Source organism: Petaurus breviceps, unplaced genomic scaffold, assembly GCF_028583685.1.
Source record: "Petaurus breviceps papuanus isolate PSGF00001 unplaced genomic scaffold, PetGlider_PUasm1.0 532, whole genome shotgun sequence".
In the NCBI taxonomy this organism is placed as follows: Eukaryota; Metazoa; Chordata; class Mammalia; order Diprotodontia; family Petauridae; genus Petaurus; species Petaurus breviceps.
In genome coordinates, this window is record NW_027186361.1 from 836,493 (window position 1) to 854,660 (window position 18,168).

Sequence of the window (18,168 nt, forward strand, 5' to 3'; positions counted from 1 at the left end):
TTTAATATTTTTCTTGGCCACGTCACTAATTCGATGATGGCATGAGTGGGTATATACTGAAATTAATGCAAAAAGAAAATGAATGAAAAAAAAATAAAACTAATTTATTCTCAAAGTTAACTAACGAGTTGCCCAAACCAATGGCTTTTATTCAGTCTTTGTTATCTTCATCCCTCTGCATCCCTCATTTTTACAGAAGAGAAAACTGAGGCCCAGGCAGGGGAAGTCAGTAATCGGCAGAACCAGGATTCAAACTGAGGCCCCTTGACTCCAAATTCAACCTTTTCTCCACTACACATCACTGCCCCAATTAAACAAATATCAAGTATTTGCTATGTACTAGGGAACATAGCTTATACAGGGTATGGAAATCAGTCATATGTAGGGAATGGGAAGGCAGATTAGCCTGAGTGGAGCAGCAGAACTTCCCTGGGGAGAAATAAGAGCTGGGCTTGGCAAAGCAACTAGGGGTGGAGTAGGGGTGGGGAGTGGGGGAGGGGCGATACTTGAAAATAGGCCTTAGACTGCTAGACTGAGAATTTTCTATTTGGTAGGGAGCCATCGCAGGTCCTAGGACAAGGGTGAGTGTCATGACAAAAATAGTTTTTTGAGTATTGACTGGGGGAGGGGGTGGCAAAAAAGACGAGGAGGCCTAGCACCTGGTTAATAAGCCTAGCCCCTAGCCACCAATGACTATGAGATGGTTCCCAGTGGTCTGCTTGTTTCGTGTTTCTGATATTTCACCTTTATCTTTGCAGTCCAAGCTCCTAGCACAATATCTGGTACATAGTAAGTGCCTAATAAATGCTGATTGATTGATGAGCTTGCCTCCCTTCCATGTGGCATTTTTCCTTCCTCCCTTAGACTACCTGACAAAAAACAACTCAGAGACATCTGCTAAAGTTGTTCCCAAAGCCTCCGTGTGTGGCCTCCGTGTGTGGCCAGCAGAACCGGATTTCAGAAAGGGACTGTTCCTCAGGAAGACTGTGTCCCCACGCTCCTCCCTAGAAGCACAGTTGCCATAGTGAATGGGCCCATGGCAGAACTCTCTCAAGCAGACAATCACCAGGCGGGTACAGACTAACTATAGCTCTGTTGGCTGCAAAGCCCCTACCACCCCCATCCCACCTTGACATCTCTGTGCCTATCCAAACAGCCTCTTGTGGGTGCCCCCTCTAGAGGGAGGGGGCCAGGGAATGACATCATTTTCCATTCTAAAAGCATCCCTGTCATTTCCTCTGTAGCTTCCAACAGACCCCTGGCAGACACCCAGGCCTGACCAGACTCCAAATCGTCTTTCAGTCCCCAACGTTAAGCTTCTCTGAAGGGCCTTTCTCAGGTTTAGAGTGAATGCTCAGGCCAAGATGTGAGATTTAGTTTTGTCCTAAGCCTTCCGCTCAAATATGACCTGAACACAAAAGTGAGGCTTTTGAAATATGGGAGTAGATAACTGTGGGAGACTGTGGAATCTCTGTCCACAAGAATCTTAAATTCAGGATAGAATCTAATCTTCACTGTGCTGGGTACATAGTAGGTGCTTAATAAGTATTGGATTGGTTCCTGCATGGCATTAGGCAACAGGGGGGACTGAATGATCTTAGAATATTATACCCTAGTGCCCTCTAAACCTATAATTTTGTGATTCTATAGGTTAAAAATTCATCAATCCCATTACTCAACCTCCCTTCACTGAAATGGATATGCAGGAATCTCACCCTTTAAGATTTTTAGAAGATGTGCACAGGAGATGGAAGTGAGGACAGATAACAGATGTATTCAGGAATGTGTCACAGTCCCTTTAAAAACATCAGCATCGGGGTGGCTAGGTGGCGCAGTGAATAGATCACTGGCCCTGGAGTCAGGAGGACCTATGTTCAAATTCCACCTCAGACACTTAACACAAAAACTAGCTGTATGACCTTGGGCAAGTCACTTAACCCCAATTGCCCCTCCAAAAAAGCAAAAATCAAAACCAAAACAAAAATATCAACAGCAAGCAATTTTGAAAGACTTAGAAAATCTGATCAATACAATGACTAACTACAATTTCAGAGGGCTTGTGATGAAGCATTTTTTATCTACTTTCAGAGAGAGAGAGGGAGAGAGAGAGAGAGAGAGAGAGAGAGAGAGAGAGAGAGAGAGGGAGAGAGGGAGAGAGAGAGAGAGAGAGAGAGAGAGAGAGAGAGAGGAAGAGGGAGGGAGGGAGAGAGACAGAGACACAGAGATAGAGGCAGAGAGAGGTGATAGACTAAGAGTAAAAATTGAAGTGTGTATATACATATACATACATATATATAAATGGCTAATGTGTGAATTTGTTTTCCTTGAGTATATGTAAAGGTTTTTGTTTTTCTTGTTCTCTCAATGCAGGTGGGGAAGGGCAGGAAGGGAGGGAGGGAGAGAGAGACACAGAGAGAGAGAAAGATGGAGGGAGGGAGGGAGGGAGGAAGGGGGAGAGAGAGAGAGAGAGAGAGAGAGAGAGAGAGAGAGAGAGAGAGAGAGAGAGAGAGAGAGAGAGAGAGGAGAGAACCTAAAATAAAATAAAATTTCATTTAAAATAATAAGTAAAAATGATATGCTAAAAAATAGCATCAGCATGTTAGTGGTGCTGAAGTTCAGATAATGCAGTGTAAAGGATTATTGATGAATCTATCATTGTCCTTACTGGACAGCAAAATGGGTGCCACATTCAGATAAATTGGGAAAAAGAAGAGAACCCACCTAAGTGTTTGAGATGGATGGATAAATCAGACATTGTGTGAAATAAAATAAGAGATGGCAGAGAAGAAAGATCCTGAAGGCTTTATGGATATGGGATTCCACTGATGAGACTACTCCATCTGCTCAGGCAGAGTGTAAGCCTTCTTTGACACAGCAGATGGTCTTCAAGAGTTGCCTAGGTTTTGTTGCCCTGTAGCCAGACTGATGGGGAGCTTCTCTGTCTTAGCTGGTTATGGTCTCAGGTTTCAGACTAAAGACATATGTAGTTCAATATTCAGGGTCAATATTCAGAAGAGGCAGAACTGGCCGATTCTTCTGGTTTCTTTGTCAAGTAGAATGACTGTAAAGGATGGGACAAAAAAGGCTAACAGGAAACAGAAGTGAAAGGGCCATAGTGAGATTAGAAAAGGGTCCTCAGCTGCCCTTGATGAATTAAAGTGATCCAGCCCCAGAGGAACATCATATTAGAGTACTGAAAGAACTGGCACACCTGGCTGCTGAGCCACTGTCAAATGCGCTCGAGAAGGGTAAACATTGCTTCAATGATTGAAGTAGACTCTTGTAAAATAAACTATTCTTCAATTCTGGCAGAATTCTCTAATATATACTTAAAGAGATGATTACAAAAGATAGAGAGGAGGATACAATATAGTCACACAGAGCCGCCGGGATTTTTTTTCAGTAGGAAAAAACCAGAGGGTGGCTAGGTGGCACAGTGAATAGAGCACCGGTCCTGGAGTCAGGAGGACTTGAGTTCAAATCGAGCCTCAGACACAACACTTACTAGCCATGTGACCTTGGGCAAGTCACTTAAACCCAATTACCCCTCCAAAAAAAGGGAAAAAAATACAGAAACAAAGTGCATTGGGGAATGGCCAAACGACTTCAGGTAATGGTGCCATAAGAAATCATGAATGAAGAATGCTGAGAAAAATGAGAAGACTGGGGTGAACTATTGTAGAGTCAAGCAAACAGAAGCAGGAAAGTAATATTTATGATGACTACAGTGAAGGAATGAAAAAAAACACTGAAGGAGATAGCTAATTGCAATGGCCAGTTGACCCTGGAGAAAAGATGAGGATACCTTCCTTCTTTTGGTCAAAAGGTGGATATTGGAGATGCCAGTCATCCACTGCATCCCTGGTCATTTCCAGTGACTTTGACTTTTGTCTTGCCTGACTCTGGGAGAGTGAGGCCCATGACTATGCAACTCTGCCTCACTGAAATCCAATTCACATGAGAGTAAGCACATCACTTGTAATGTGATTGGTTCTCTCAAAAAAAAAAAAAAACAAATGAAGGATGAAGAAGAAGAAAATGAAAAAAGGAGAAGGAGAAGGAGAAGAAGTGGAGGAATAAAGTTGTGGAATGTTGCTATCAAGCTGTTCAATGTATTCATTGGTTTTGCCTGTTCTCATCATTATAAAGAAAGGATCATTGGGTAGCAGAATCGTAATGTGAATATAACTTACATAAAACCAAAAGGCATCAAAAGGTTATTAAAAAAAACCAACAATCAGCATGACTCCATCAAGAACAGGTCATGCCAGACTAATCTTATTTTTTATAGGGTTACTGAACTAGAAAGTCAAGGAAAAGTTGTGGATGTGGTTTAACCTTGATTTCAGCAGAGCTTCTGACAAACTCTCAAATCCTACCCTTCTGGCTGGAGAGAATGTGGGTTAGTTTGTAAGTAGATTTTGAATGGGTTGGATAAGTGGACCTACAAAGTAGTAATTTCATCAGCCAACATTAACTTGGCCCTACAATATTAACTTAGTGGGATATCTCTAGTAGAATGTATCAGGGTTCCATCCTTAATTTTATGCTGTTCAAATTTCTTTTTCAGTCAATGACTTGGATAAAGGCATAGGTAGTATGTTTAACCGAACATCCTGATGGCACCAAGCTGGGCAGGATAGCTAACACTGTAACTGACAGGGTCAGGATATCAAAAGATCTGTGTAGACTCAACTTTACATCTTCAAAATAGGGACTGCCTGACTAGATAGAAGTTTGTCTGGAAAAGTGCTTGGGGGGGGGAGGGGTTGTGAAGTACAAATTTGACATGTGATAATTCTGGGCTTGTTATTATTCAATTGTGTCCAACTCTGTGACTTTTATGACCCCTTTTGGAGTTTTCTTGGCAAACATACTAGAGTGGTTTGCCATTTCCTTCTCCAGCTCATTTTACAGATGAGTAACTGAGGCAAATAGGGATAAATGACTTGCCCAGGGTCACACAGCTAGTAAGTGTCTGAGGTCACATTTGAACTTAGGTTTTCCTGATTCAAGGCCCGGAAGTCTATCTACTATACCACTCAGCCGCCCTAATCCTGTGATAGAGTAGCCAGTGTCCCAGGCTGCATTCAGTGGTCAGACCTGGGGAGTGGCTAGTTCTGCTGTATTTTTTGTCCTGATCATACCACATTTGGAATATTGTGTTGTGTTCTGGGTGCCACATTCTAGGAAGGACATTGATAAGCCGTAAAGTGTCCAGAGGAAGGTAGCCAGGATGATGCAGGATCTAGAGTTCATACCATATGAGAATCAGTGTAAAAGTACTGTGTGTGTTTAGCTTGTAGAAAAGACTTGTTTCCAAGTATTTGAAGTATTAATCTTAGTTAGAAGGGGATGAAACTTTGTCCTGCTTGGCTGGAACTGTCCCATAAGGGAATGGGTTGAGTTCGGGGCAGTAAACATCATTGGGTGTCTTCACACAAAGGCTGGATGGCCACCCTTTGGATAGGTTGTGGAGGGAATTCCTGTTAAGGTATAAATCGGACTAATTGGCTTGGGCAACTCATTTCCCCATCCTGGGCCTCAGTTGAACTAGGTGGCTGATGAGATCCCACTTATCCTAGTCTGCCTTGGAAATTCTAAGCGCTGTTTTTTCTTATGGGTCGCAGTGTCTGAATTATACAGATTCAAAATGCCCAGAGCCAGACACGCGGGTGACTGATGTCGGGCGTATTTATCCCGAACCCAGGGAACCTGGCGTGGGGGGGGGGGGGGGGGGAGGCAGTTGAGCCAGGCCGAATGCCCTTACCGTTCTGATTCCTTAAGCTGCGTAATAATAGCCGATCCCCCCACCCGGTCCTCGCGTTGCCCCGGACAACCTAACACAACAGGAGATCGGGGACTCGGGGCGGCGGGCGGCAGGGACGGTCTACCGGCTTAGACCCGAGGGAAAATGGGGAAGACAAAGTTGGAGACTGAGATGGGGCTGAATAGCGGGCCCGGGAGCATGACGTCACTTCCGCCCGTCTTCCGCCTCCCCAACGAGTCTTCCGGCTCTCCGGGCGGCAGTGGAGGCACAGACTTGGCCAGCACTGTTGATAAGGTGATGCCGAAGGTGGTCTCCCGCTCGGTGGTGTGCTCGGACACCCGGGACCGAGAGGAGTACGACGACGGCGAGAAGCCTCTTCACGTCTACTACTGTCTGTGCGGCCAGATGGTGCTAGTCCTGGGTGAGCTGCACGGGCTGGGGGCTGGGGAAGGGCAAAGGACGTGGGGGCTACGGGGCGGGGGCCCCTGCTAGCCCGCGATCGACAGAGCCCGCTCTGCCCTTCGAGCCGCCCAGTAGACCTGCCCCTTCCCAGTAGGCTCCTCCTCAGCGTTCAATAGCCCGCCTTCCCCCGTGCTCAGTGTGTCATTCTGGCCTCTGCTTCGTGGCCCCCTTGGAAACGTAGGGGCACAGATATAGAGTGAATGCATGAATGCATAAATGAATGAATGAATGAATGAATGAATGAGCATTTGTTAAGCCTTTACTGTGTGCCAAGCCCTGTGCAAACAAATATAACAAACAAGAGGCTTCCTGTTCTGGGGGAACTGACTTTCTAGTAGGAAGAAGAGATCTGGCCCAGGGGCAGCTAGGTGGTGCAGTGAATAAAACACTGGCCCTGGAGTCCGGAGGACCCGAGTTCAAATGCAGCCTCAGACATTTAACACAAAAACTAGCCCTGTGACTTTGGACAAGTCACTTAACCCGAATTGCCCTACTTTCCCCCCTCCAAAAAAAGCAAAAAAAAAAAAAAAAAGACTATCCGGCCCACACCTTGAATTTTATTCCCTTCCTCTTACTATCAATGTGCCATCATCCTCCCAGGTTCCCAGGTTTGCAAGCTGGATGTCATCCTCCACTCCTTACTTTTACCCCACATATCCAGTCCTTTGCCAAATCTTGTCATTTCTACCTTCTCAATATGTCAGTCAATAGTAAGCATTTGTTAATTCAGTAATTCCATTCAATAAACATTAAAGCATCCATTTTGTACACCAAGGACTGTGCTAGGTGCTGGGAATGCAAGTACAAAGAATGAAACAGTCTGCCCTCAAAGAGCTTACATTCTAATGTGAAACATATATCAAGTACTTTCAAATACACACAAAGTGGTTAAATACAGGGTAGTTTTGGATGGTGGGCACTGACAGCTGGGAGATTTGAGTCTGTGTGTGTGTGTGTGTGTGTATGTGTGTGAAGGGGGGAGTACATTCCAAGAATAGGGGCTATCTACTCCAAAGAGAATGTTGTTTGAGGAACAGAGTGGAAATAATGCCCAGAGACTGGAAAGATGGGCTCAGGTTTTGAAGGACTTTCAAAGCTAAACAGGTTTACATTTTGTCCTAGAGGTAATAGAAAGCCACAGGAGATGACTGGGTAGGGGAGCAACATGGTCAGATCTGGGCTTAAGGAAAATCACTTTGGCAGCAGTGTGGTAGATTGGCTGAAGTGGTGAGAGATTGGCAGGGAGACTACAGTTGTTTCTTCCATATCTCAACTTTCCCCATCTTGGTTTTTATATATTGAAGGTTGGCATAAGAAATTAAGTGAAATTTTTTGAGAGTTTTATGGAAGCCACAGATGACACAGAAGAAGTTTAGAAACTCAGAAATGGGGAGCAGCTAGGTGGGGCAATGAATAGAGCCCAGAGTCAGGAGAACCTGAGTTCAAATCTGGCCTCAGACATTTAACACTTACTAGCCATGTGACCTTGGGCAAGTCACTTAACCCCAATTGCCCTGCCTTTCCCCCTCCAAATAAAAAAAAGAAAGAAACTCAGAAATGCATAAAATGCACGTATAGTGCTGTATAATATAGCCTATGACCAAATACTTAACCCAAATTTTATAATAAGGGACTGTAAACACCTCATAAAAGAAAAAAAATCAGATTTCATCTCTGGCAGAAAGGGAGGGTTAAAAAATGAGACCAGATTTTCCAGATTGTGGGGATGCTGCCCTCCTAACTCCCTCAGTGTGAAGACCTAATTGTAATTAGGTGGCTATTGTCTCCTAGAGAACTTTAGGGGACAGATGATAAAGTCTTTAACTAAGATGGTAGCCATGTGAGTGGAGAGAAGGAGTCAGATACAGCATGTGTTTTTGGAGGTAGAAACAGCAAGATTTAGCAACTGATTGGATATGTAGGGTGGGGGTGGGGTGTGAGGATGATTCGAATGTATAAATCTGACAAGACTGAAAGAATGATGCCTTGATAAAAGTAGCACTGCTTGGAAAAGGGAAGGGCTTGGGGTTAGAGATAATATGTTCTATTTTTGACATGTTGAGTTTGAGATGTCTCTAGGACATCCCACTTAAAATATCCAAAAGGTGTTTGGTGATGTGGGATTAAAGCTGAGGGGGGAGTTTGGGCGTGGTACCCAAGTGAGTTGATGAATTTACTGAATCAGGATCTAGAAGAAGAGAAGAGGGCCTTGGACAGAATCTTGGGGAGCACCCACACTTAGAAGGCCAGCAAAAGAAACTAAGAACAAATAAAAGAGGAAAGAAGCAAAGTCCTCAAGTGAGAGGGGGGAGGGAGAGAGTCTTCTTTCCACTCAGAAGGTCACACTCCTAGTTCAGACCCTCATAACTTCCTGCCTCAACTATTTCAGTAGGCTCCTAATTGGTTTCCCCACTTCAGTCCATCCCCCCACTCACCTGCCAAAGGGATCTTCCTAAAGCACCAGGTGGCCCCCCTTCCTCAGTAAGCTCCAGTGGTTTGGCTTCTAAAGCCCTTCCTAACCTGACCCCAGTTTTCTTAGACTTTACTCCCTTCCATATACTCTGATCCAATGGCAAAGGCTCTCTGGCCCCACTCTCTATCTCTCTATTCTACCTTTTCACTGGATGTCCCATATGAATGGAACATCTCCCTTCTTACCTTGGCCTCTTAGCTCCTCTGGCTTCCATCAGCACTCAGCTCAAATGCCACCTTCTGTAGCAGACTTATAGCTGCTTGAGCTCTAAGATTACTTTGAAAATTTTTTTTATTAATTTTAAACTTAAATACAAAATAAGGAAAAGAAAAAAAGAACATTTCCATATATCTAACAGAACATAAGAGAGGATTCAATGTAAAACAATAAATTTCCATTTCAAGAAAACCTATATGGGGTGGCTAGGTGGTGCAGTGAATAGAGCACTGGCCCTGGAGTCAGGAGGACCTGAGTTCAAATCCGGCCTCAGACACTTGACACAAAAACTAGCTGTATGACCTTGGGCAAGTCACTTAACCCCAATTGACCTACCTTCCCCCCTCCAAAAAGCAAAAATAAAAAAATTCAAAGAAAGGGAAAATCTATATAATAAATACTGCACATTATTTTCAAAACTGACCAGCTTTTCTGTGCTTCCTTCTAAGTTTTCTTCTGTCCTCTGCTGTGCACTGTTTATTTTTTTTTCTCGGAGGGGGGCGGCAGGGCAATTGGGGTTAAATGACTTGCCCAAGGTCACACGACTAGTAAGTGTTAAGTTTCTGAGGCCGGATTTGAACTCAGGTCTTCCTGACTCCAGGGCTGGTGCTCTATGCACTGTGCCACCCAACTGCCCCTTATTTTTTTTTCTCTCCTGCCCTAGAAAAGACTATAATTAAACATGATTATATATAATATATTAACATGATATATACACACATTTATACCTATATCCATATGTATGTATACATATAGATACACACATACATATTAAACCACACTATGCATATTTCTATTTTTCAGTTCTTTCTCTGGAGGTGGATAGCATCTTCCTTCATAGGTCCAAGTCTTTCCATGTTTTTCTAAAATCATCCAGCTCACTACTTCTATCACAGTAGTATTCCATCACAATCCAATACCACAACTTATTTAGCCCTTCCCCAATTTAAGTGCATTTATCATTTTAGCCAGTCTGATAAGATGGTATCTCAAAGTTGTTTTAATTTGCATTTCTCTAATCAATAATGATTTAGAACATTTTTTTCATATGACTACATATAGTTTTGATTTCTTTATTGAAAGACTGCCTGTTCATATCCTTTGACCATTTGTCCATTGAGGAGTGATCCATATTCTTATAAATTTGACAGAGTTCTTTATATAAATATCTGAGAAATGAGACCCTTATCTGAGGGATTGACTATGAAAGTTTTTCCCCAGTTTTCTGCTTTCCTTCTAATCTTGGCTATGTTGGTTTTATTTGTATAAGATTACTTTCCATCTATTCTACACGTATCTTATATGTGCCTGTTTATTTACATGTTGTCTCCCCTACTGCATAGCATGCTATAATGGAGAGAAAGGTGACCTCAAAGCCAGAAAAATCTGGGTTCATGTCTCACCCCTTGATCCATACAGGTCATGTGACCCTGAGCAGATCAGTGCCCTAGGTTCTTTTTTTTTTTATTGACAATTATATTTGTATTTGTATTTTTATCAAATGCTTTATTAACTTCTAGTTTACATTGTTCATTTCCACAAGATTTTGAGTTACAAATTTTCTTCCCATTTTTCCCCTACCCACCACCTCAAAATAGCAATCCCACTGGATATCCCCTCCTCCAGTCTGCTTTCTCCCCTATCTTCTCCCATACCCCCTTCGACTTTTCTAGTAGGGCATGGTAGATCTCTATGCCCCAGTGCCTGTATATCTTATTTCCCATTTACATGTAAAATAATGTTGATAATAGTATATATATATATATGTATATATTTTAGACATTTGATTTTAAAACTTTGAATTCCAGATTCATTCCCTTCCTCCCTTGTCACCTACCCTTACTGGGAAGATAAGCAATTCAATATAGGTTGTACATGTGTAGCTATGCAAAACATTTCCATAGTACATATATTGTAAAAGACTGACTATATTTCCCTCCCCTTCTATCCCACCTCCCACTTGTTCTATTCTCTATTTTGATCCTATCCCTTTTCAAAAGTGGATTTTTCCAAGTTCCCTCTCCCCAAGCCTGCCCTCCCTTCAATCAAGCCCCCTCTCATCACCTTCCCTCTACTCTCCTGTAGGGTGAGATACCCCATTTAGTGTGTATGTCATTCCCTCCCTAAGCCAAATTCATTGAGAATAAGGTTGACCCATTCCCTTTTGCCTTCCTATTCTTCCCCTCCATTGTAACCCTTTTCCCTTGCCTCTTCTGTATGAGATAGTTTACCCCAATCTGTCTCTCCCCATCTCCTCTCATTATATTCCTCTCTCACCTCTTAATTTCACCTTTTAAGTATCATCCCTTCCTGTTAAATTGGTCCCGTGCCCTCTGTCTATGTATACCTGTAAACATATATACACACATTCACATATGTATTCATATGCCTGCATACCCTCATATAAAGACATATATATATATAATATATATATATATATTTCTAATCCCTTCAACTACTGAGAAAAGTTTCATCAGTTACATTTTTTGTTTTTCCATGTAGGAATGTTAATAGTTCAACTTTGATAAGTTCCTTATGATTTCTTCTTCCTGTTTACCTTCTCATTCTTCTCTTGCTTCTTGTATCTGAATGTCAAATTTTCTGTTCAACTCTGTTTTTTTCAGCAAGAATGCGTGAAAGTCCTCTATTGCACTGAATGACAATATTTTCCCCTGAAACATGATACTCAGTTTGGCTGGGTAGGTGACTCTTGGTTTTAGTACCAGCTCCCTTGACCTCCGGAATATCACATTCCAAGCCCTTCAGTCCCTCAGTGTAGAAGCTGCCAGATCCTGGGTTATCCTGATTGTGTTTCCACAATATTCAAATTGTTTCTTCCTGGCTGCTTGTAATATTCTCTCCTTAATCTGGGAATTCCGGAACCTGGCTATAATACTCCTAGGAGTTTTCTTTTTGGGATCTTTTTCAGGAGGTTGACTCCCACAGCACTGGGCTGGCCGATTTCTGCTGGCCTGCCAGGCTGTCCTCAGCGGGAGGTTATCTTCTCTGTGTCATTTTGTGGGTTCTGTAGTTCCAAAGTTTGTTCAGAGTCACCTTTTACATGAATTGGAGATGGTAGGAGCCACAGCCCAGCAGAAGCCCTGTTTCTACTCCACCATCTTGACTCCACTCCCCTCCCCCTAGGTTCCTTTCTAAGACTACACATTATAGAGAAACTGCTGACCTGAATTAGGAGTGGGAGTTCCCTCACCTCAGTGTTCCTGATGCCAAAGAAATCTCAGATCTAGTCCTTATTCCTCTACCATTAGACTGTGAGCTCCTTCAGAGCAGGGACTGTCTTTTGCCTTTCTTTGTTTCCCTAGTGCTTAGCATAGTGGCTGGCATACAGTAGGTGCTTAATAAATGCTTGTTGACTGATTAGAGAGGAAGAAGCCGAGGCCTAGTGAAGGTAGTGATTTGGTCACATACAGAATCCTAGATCTAGAACTGGAATTAATCTAGTCCAATCCCCAAGGAGGTTGAATGATTTGGCTAAGGTCACCCTGGACTCAGGCATGGTATAGTCTCCATCCTTGTTGCCTTCCTGTGGCAACATATTACAAAGGAAAAGAGTACTGGATTTAGGATCCTAGAACCTGAGTTCAAATCCTAGCCCTACTACCATTTATAACTTGTCTGACTTTGGACAAGTCACTTAACTCTCTCTGGGCTTATTTCCTTTTCTGTGAAATGAAGTGAGTTGGACCTGATAGTGTTTAAGGCCTCTTCCAGCTCTTAGCCTGTGATTCTTCACCCCAGAAGAATCATTGTTCTTCCTAAAATGTGGTATCCATAAGTGAACACCAAGTCTCTCTAATGTGGCCTGAAAGGGCAGCAGTAGTCTACATGGTTCATTCACCTGTGTAATTCTGGAAACAATGCCCCTAGTGATGCAGATGTACCACTGGAATGAGCGGGCCTTCATTCAAGTCTGTGATAGATACTTTGAACAGCATCTGTGGGTCGTTTCACTTGAGAATTTCCTTCCAAGTTCACTTAAACCCAGACTCCTTTGGAATTCCCATAGAATAAGGTTGACATCCTGGCTCTGATACTTGGCAATCTCTGAATTTGAGCAGGCTACTTAAGCACAGCTAGCTGGTGGTGAAATGGATAGAGAGCTGGGCATGGAATCAGGAAGAATTGAGTTCAAATGCTGCCTCTAATACTGAATAGCTGTGTGACCCTGAGCAAGTCACTTAACCTCTATTTGCCTCAGTTTCCTTGTCTATAAAATGGGGATAATAACAGCACCTATTCCCAGGGTTGTTGTGAGAATCAAATGAGCTAATATTTATGAAAAGCACTTAGCGAAGTGCCTGGCACATAGTAGGCACCATAGAAATGGTTATTCCCTACCCCTTTCCCCTTCTGGCCTCAGTTTCCTCCTTCATAAAGTGAAGAGGTTTGACTAGATGGCTTCTGAGGTCTCTGCCAACTCTAGAGCTATAAGCCTCTTCAACCATCCATCTAATTGTATTATCATCCATTCCACATCTCTCCATTGTGTCCACAAGCAGCACACAAGGGACTTTGTTAAATGCTTTGATTAAATTTAGACACATCGTGTCTACTACATTTCCATGATCTAACCTGTCACATTAGGAATGAGGTTAGTCTGGCATGACTTGATGGTCCTAGGTGATCAAATCCTTCTCTATATGTTCACAAGCTATTCCTTAAATAATATACTCTACAGTCTTGCCAGGAATTCAGATCACACTTAGCAACCTATCCACCACTCCCCCATTAAAAAAATAACATTAGGACATTTCTTTCCAGTCCTTCTTTTTGTTCCCATGCTTTTTCAGAAATTGCCAACATTGGCTCAGCAGTCATGCCTGCCAACTCTTTAAGTACCCTGAGATATAGATTGTCTGAGCCTGGCAGTTTCAACTTGGGAGACAGTCTCTTGCCATCCATTCACTTGTCTTGAATTTTAACTTAATGTTACCCATTTTTGTTCTATTCTTAGAAGTCTGAAGAGAAAAGTCTGGTAGAGAAAACAAAACAAAATAAAAACTTAGTAACTTTTATTTTTGTCAAAATTATCCCCTCTTACTTCAGCCATGGTGTTCTCCCTTCCTTGATCTTCTTCTTGCATCTGACGTAGTTTCTTAGGTTTGTTTTTGTTTTTTTGAAATACTTGTACCAATAAACACAAACATTTCTCTATACAGTGAGCTTCTGTTTCGTGTTTTTTAAAAGTATATATCTTCTTCTGTACCCATAGTCCAGCACCTAAATGCTTTCTCATCAATAGTCCAGAGTCATGGGTAATCAGAGTTCTGAAGTTTCTCGATGCCATTTTCCTTGACATTACTATTATCATTGTTGTTTTGGAAACTGTGCCCCTAGTTTTTCTCACTTCAGTCTGCATTTATTCATATGAGGTTTCTCAGGTCTCCCTGAATCCATCCTATTTATTGTTTCTCACTGTTCTGTTACATTCACGTACCACAATTTGTTTAGCCATTCCATCACTGCTGGGCAACCTCTTTGTTTCCAGTCCTCTACTACAATTAAAAGGGATTGCTATAACTTATTTTCGTACAGTGTCTTTGACCTCCTTAAGTTAGACACTCAGCAGAGCTTTCCAAATGTCCTCTGTTATCATCCACCACAGCTGGTTCTAAGCACTTCCTCCCTCCACCAATATTTTTATAGGATGCTGTCGATTTCTGCATTCATCTGCAGTTTAACTTTCTTTTGCTTTCATCCCCTGTAGGTCTCTGCTTTTATTTTAAAACTTTACTGGTGCATTTCTTTTGCTCACAACAAACACCCCCCAAAGTACATTTCTCTGAAATAGTCAAACAGAATCCCACAAAAGTAGGCCTTGTTATTACCTGCAATCACCCTATGAGAGTGATTGCAAATGATAATAAATCTCACTTCTGTAGTTTGCCACAGTCATTAACCCATTGGAAGGCTATGTACTTTAATGTTGTCCGTTGTATGTGGTTCAAATTTTGTTGTCTTTCTTTACATCATATAGTCACTATCCATAGTGTTCTTTTGGACCTTCTTTCTTCTCTCTGTATCCCTTCATAGGAATTCCCCCAAGTTTCTCTGACTGCTTCCCTCTGGTGCAACAATATCCTATTACATTTCTCCACCACCGTTTTGATATATCCATTTCCCAGTCTTTGGGTACATATTTTGTTTTCAGCTATTTTTTTTAAATTCCAGACAATACTTTGGTGCATATTTTTCATGACTATTTTCATGCACACAGGTCTTTTCATCCTGTCATTAACCTCCTTGGCATATAAAGCCTAATGTGGAGATCTTTGGGTCAGAAGGGATGAACGGTTTGGTAAATCTTCTTGTATGATTCCAAATTGTTTTCCAGAACAGTTGGGCCAAGCTCAAGCTCCCCCAGGAGCAAATTAGCATAAGCTGGCTTCCCACAGCCCCTCCAGCATCAAACTCTCTCATCTTTTGCCACTTTTATTTTACACAGTTTAATAAGCATATATTTTAAAGTATAGGTTGGTTGGTGAGTTCTTGGCATCCCCACTTTACTCTCTTTGGATGGTTTCCTTTTATTCCTCAGTGGAATTGTTTGTGCTTGTGGCTGTGTTGTTACAGTGACATTCTTGAGAGCATCTCATCCGCTTACCCCAACTTTCCTCTTAGAGTTCTGTGCCGCCTACATGGTTTGAGGCCTCGATTCTGGCATAGCATTTGTCAGGCACTCACAGAATTGGTAGATAAAAGGATCCTATCAGCTAGTTCCTATTGTTGAAGTTGCAGGCCAAGAAGACTTCTCCTTGCCCATGTAAACATTTTCTCTAGAAGCATCAGTGGTGTCCTTAAGACAATGCAGTGCCAAATGCCAGTGAAAATTAAACATCTTAGATCTAATAAGTTTTGTTATGTTTTGGGGGTGGAAAACAATCTTACAAGGACCTTCCTCCAGACTTTCCCTTGAGCCATGACCCCCAGTGACCCATCTCCCTTTCTTTCTTAAGATTGCCAGTTAGAGAAATTACCCATGAGGCCCCGGGACCGAGCCCGGGTGATTGATGCAGCCAAACATGCTCACAAGTTCTGTAACACAGAAGAAGAGGAGAGTGTCCATCTCCGGAGGTAAGATGCCCACTCTCTCTCTAGGGGAGCTCCTGTGGTGGGGAGGGTTAGGGCACATGTGGCTGACTACTGAGCTGGGCTACAGCTTTCTCTTTGCTTTGTGGTCAGGCTCAAATTCTCTCAGCCTTGGATGGACCCAAGTAGATGTGTCTCTTTTGGTTTGTTATTCCCCAGGCGTGTTACGATGTTGTTTGTTGCTAACAATCTTCTGCCCATTTGTTAGCTTTGGGGGCAGTTGGCTTTGTCAATTGAATCCAAAGGAATTGAAAAAGTAGCTACTGCAGAAAGCAGAGGACTGGGTGTGAGATTAAAAGGAGACAGTGTGGTGCAGTGGGAAGAGCACTAGTTCTGGGTTCAAATCCCTGTCCAACGTTTATTGCCTCTGTGCCCTTGGGTAAGTCCCTTCCCCTCCCTGGGCCTCAGTTTCCTCATCTGTCAAATGAAGGGGTTGGGCTAGATGGACCAACCATCCCAGCTCTGCTTCTGTGATATTCAGATCCTATTTGGAAGAATTATATTTCCTATAATTTGGATTTCTTTGTTGTTTTCATCAATGGATGCCTTCCTCATTAATGAAAAGAGTTGGAACAGACCTCGTGCAATGGATGTGTGTGTGTGTATGTGTGTGTGACAGAAAGAGAGAGAGAGAGAGAGGGAGGGAGAGAGAGAGAGAGGGAGGGAGGGAGAGAGAGAGAGAGAGACACACAGAGAGAGAGAGAGAGAGAGAGAGCGAGAGTGAGAGCGAGAGCTGGGAGAGGGAATGAGAGCGAGACAGCTGGGGTCTAGCAGCTGCTCTCACAGGGGCTCTGTCCAGTTGCTAAAGAGAAACTGTTTGTGTCAGGAGAGCAAGGTACAAACTGGCATTCACAAGGGAAGGCAAATCACTGGCCCCAGGGAGACAGCAGCAGAAATCGATTGTAGCTCTCTGCAGGTGGGCTAGGGGAAGCTTAATGACCCAGAGTCACTCCGTCTACAAAGTGAGCCTGCGTTGAAAAGCGCCCCCTCTGTCGTCCCCCCCCCTCCCCCTTGCCATTGGAGAACAGCAGGTGATGTGGCTGCTAACGGGCAGGGGTGAGCAGGGTGCCACCGCTTCGTCTCTTTCTTCCCTGTGACCTCTTCCTTTGTCTTTGCAGGTCTGAAGGCATAGAACGACAGTTCCGAAAGAAGTGTGGAAAGTGAGTATTGCTATCCCCTCCTCCATTACGGCTCTAATTGTTTCTGTCTACTTTTGTCATATTCTTCTACTTATAAGTTTACTGCCTCCAAATTCTCCTTATTCAAAATACCAGTCCTTTCACAGTCATATGTTTGAGTACCTGGGAGCAGCGATGGATTTGTAAAAGGGCATTGTCTTTGTGGTGGGACCTGTTTGTAATGTCTATTGGAGTCTACAACATTTGGATCTCAGATCCTTAGTAACCCTGTGAGCCTGGACTCAGTGGCTTCTGAGATCTCTCCCAGCTTGACATCTAGCCTCCTCAGATCTGTACCAAACAAAGGCACAAGTGAGAGTGATTCCGACCAGGGGCCTCTGACTCCAAACCCTTGCCATCCTTTGACTCCACCATGGCTGCCTTCCCTTTCCTTGGTGCACCTTGAGAGTCCATGGCATGGGGATCTGAATCTTTGCTATTTACAGGTGTGGCTTGTTGCTGTTTTACCAACACCAGCAGAAAAATGCCCCTGTGACCTTTATCGTGGATGGAGCAGTTGTCAAGTTTGGGCAGGGCTTTGGGAAAACCAACATATACAGTCAAAAACAAGAACCTCCTAAGAAGGTAACTGCTATTGTATAAGGAAAAGTAGCCTATAGACAGCACTGATAGCTAAGGCCTGAATTGTCTGCCAAAGGAGGAGAGGTGAAGCACGGCTCAGTTTTCTCTCTCTGCTCAGCTTCCCAGTGGGACAGCAATGAAGGCCCTTTATAGACATTTGTCTTTTTCATGATGTCTGCTTTAAAGCTTCAAAACACTGGTCCTTATAAATTTAATATCAGCAATAATTAAAGAAACATTCAGAATAAGGAGAAAACTCTTAGCTAAAACCCTTAGCATTTAACAACGTAGAGAATACTGTGTGTTCCTTTTCATGTCTTGCCTAACTTCTGCTCCTTGTGGCTTTGTTCTTTTTCTTGCCTTTAAATATGTGTGTG

The 18,168-nt window shown here is 43.0% G+C and overlaps 2 protein-coding genes across 3 annotated transcripts in view; one reads left to right on the top strand and one right to left on the bottom strand.

Moving 5' to 3' along the window:
- Window positions 1–18,168, top strand: part of STEEP1 (STING1 ER exit protein 1) — a 75,676-nt gene that overhangs the window by 53,015 nt on the left and 4,493 nt on the right. The window contains exons 2-5 of the mRNA XM_069102181.1: window positions 6,005–6,191; window positions 15,899–16,016; window positions 17,150–17,191; window positions 17,656–17,794. Coding sequence (XP_068958282.1) covers window positions 6,068–6,191; window positions 15,899–16,016; window positions 17,150–17,191; window positions 17,656–17,794 — 423 coding nt within the window. The 5' untranslated portion in view covers window positions 6,005–6,067. The remainder of the gene's footprint in view (window positions 1–6,004; window positions 6,192–15,898; window positions 16,017–17,149; window positions 17,192–17,655; window positions 17,795–18,168) is intronic.
- UBE2A (ubiquitin conjugating enzyme E2 A) overlaps window positions 1–18,168 on the bottom strand; it is a 276,953-nt gene that overhangs the window by 12,616 nt on the left and 246,169 nt on the right. The gene's annotated exons all lie outside the window — the stretch shown is intronic.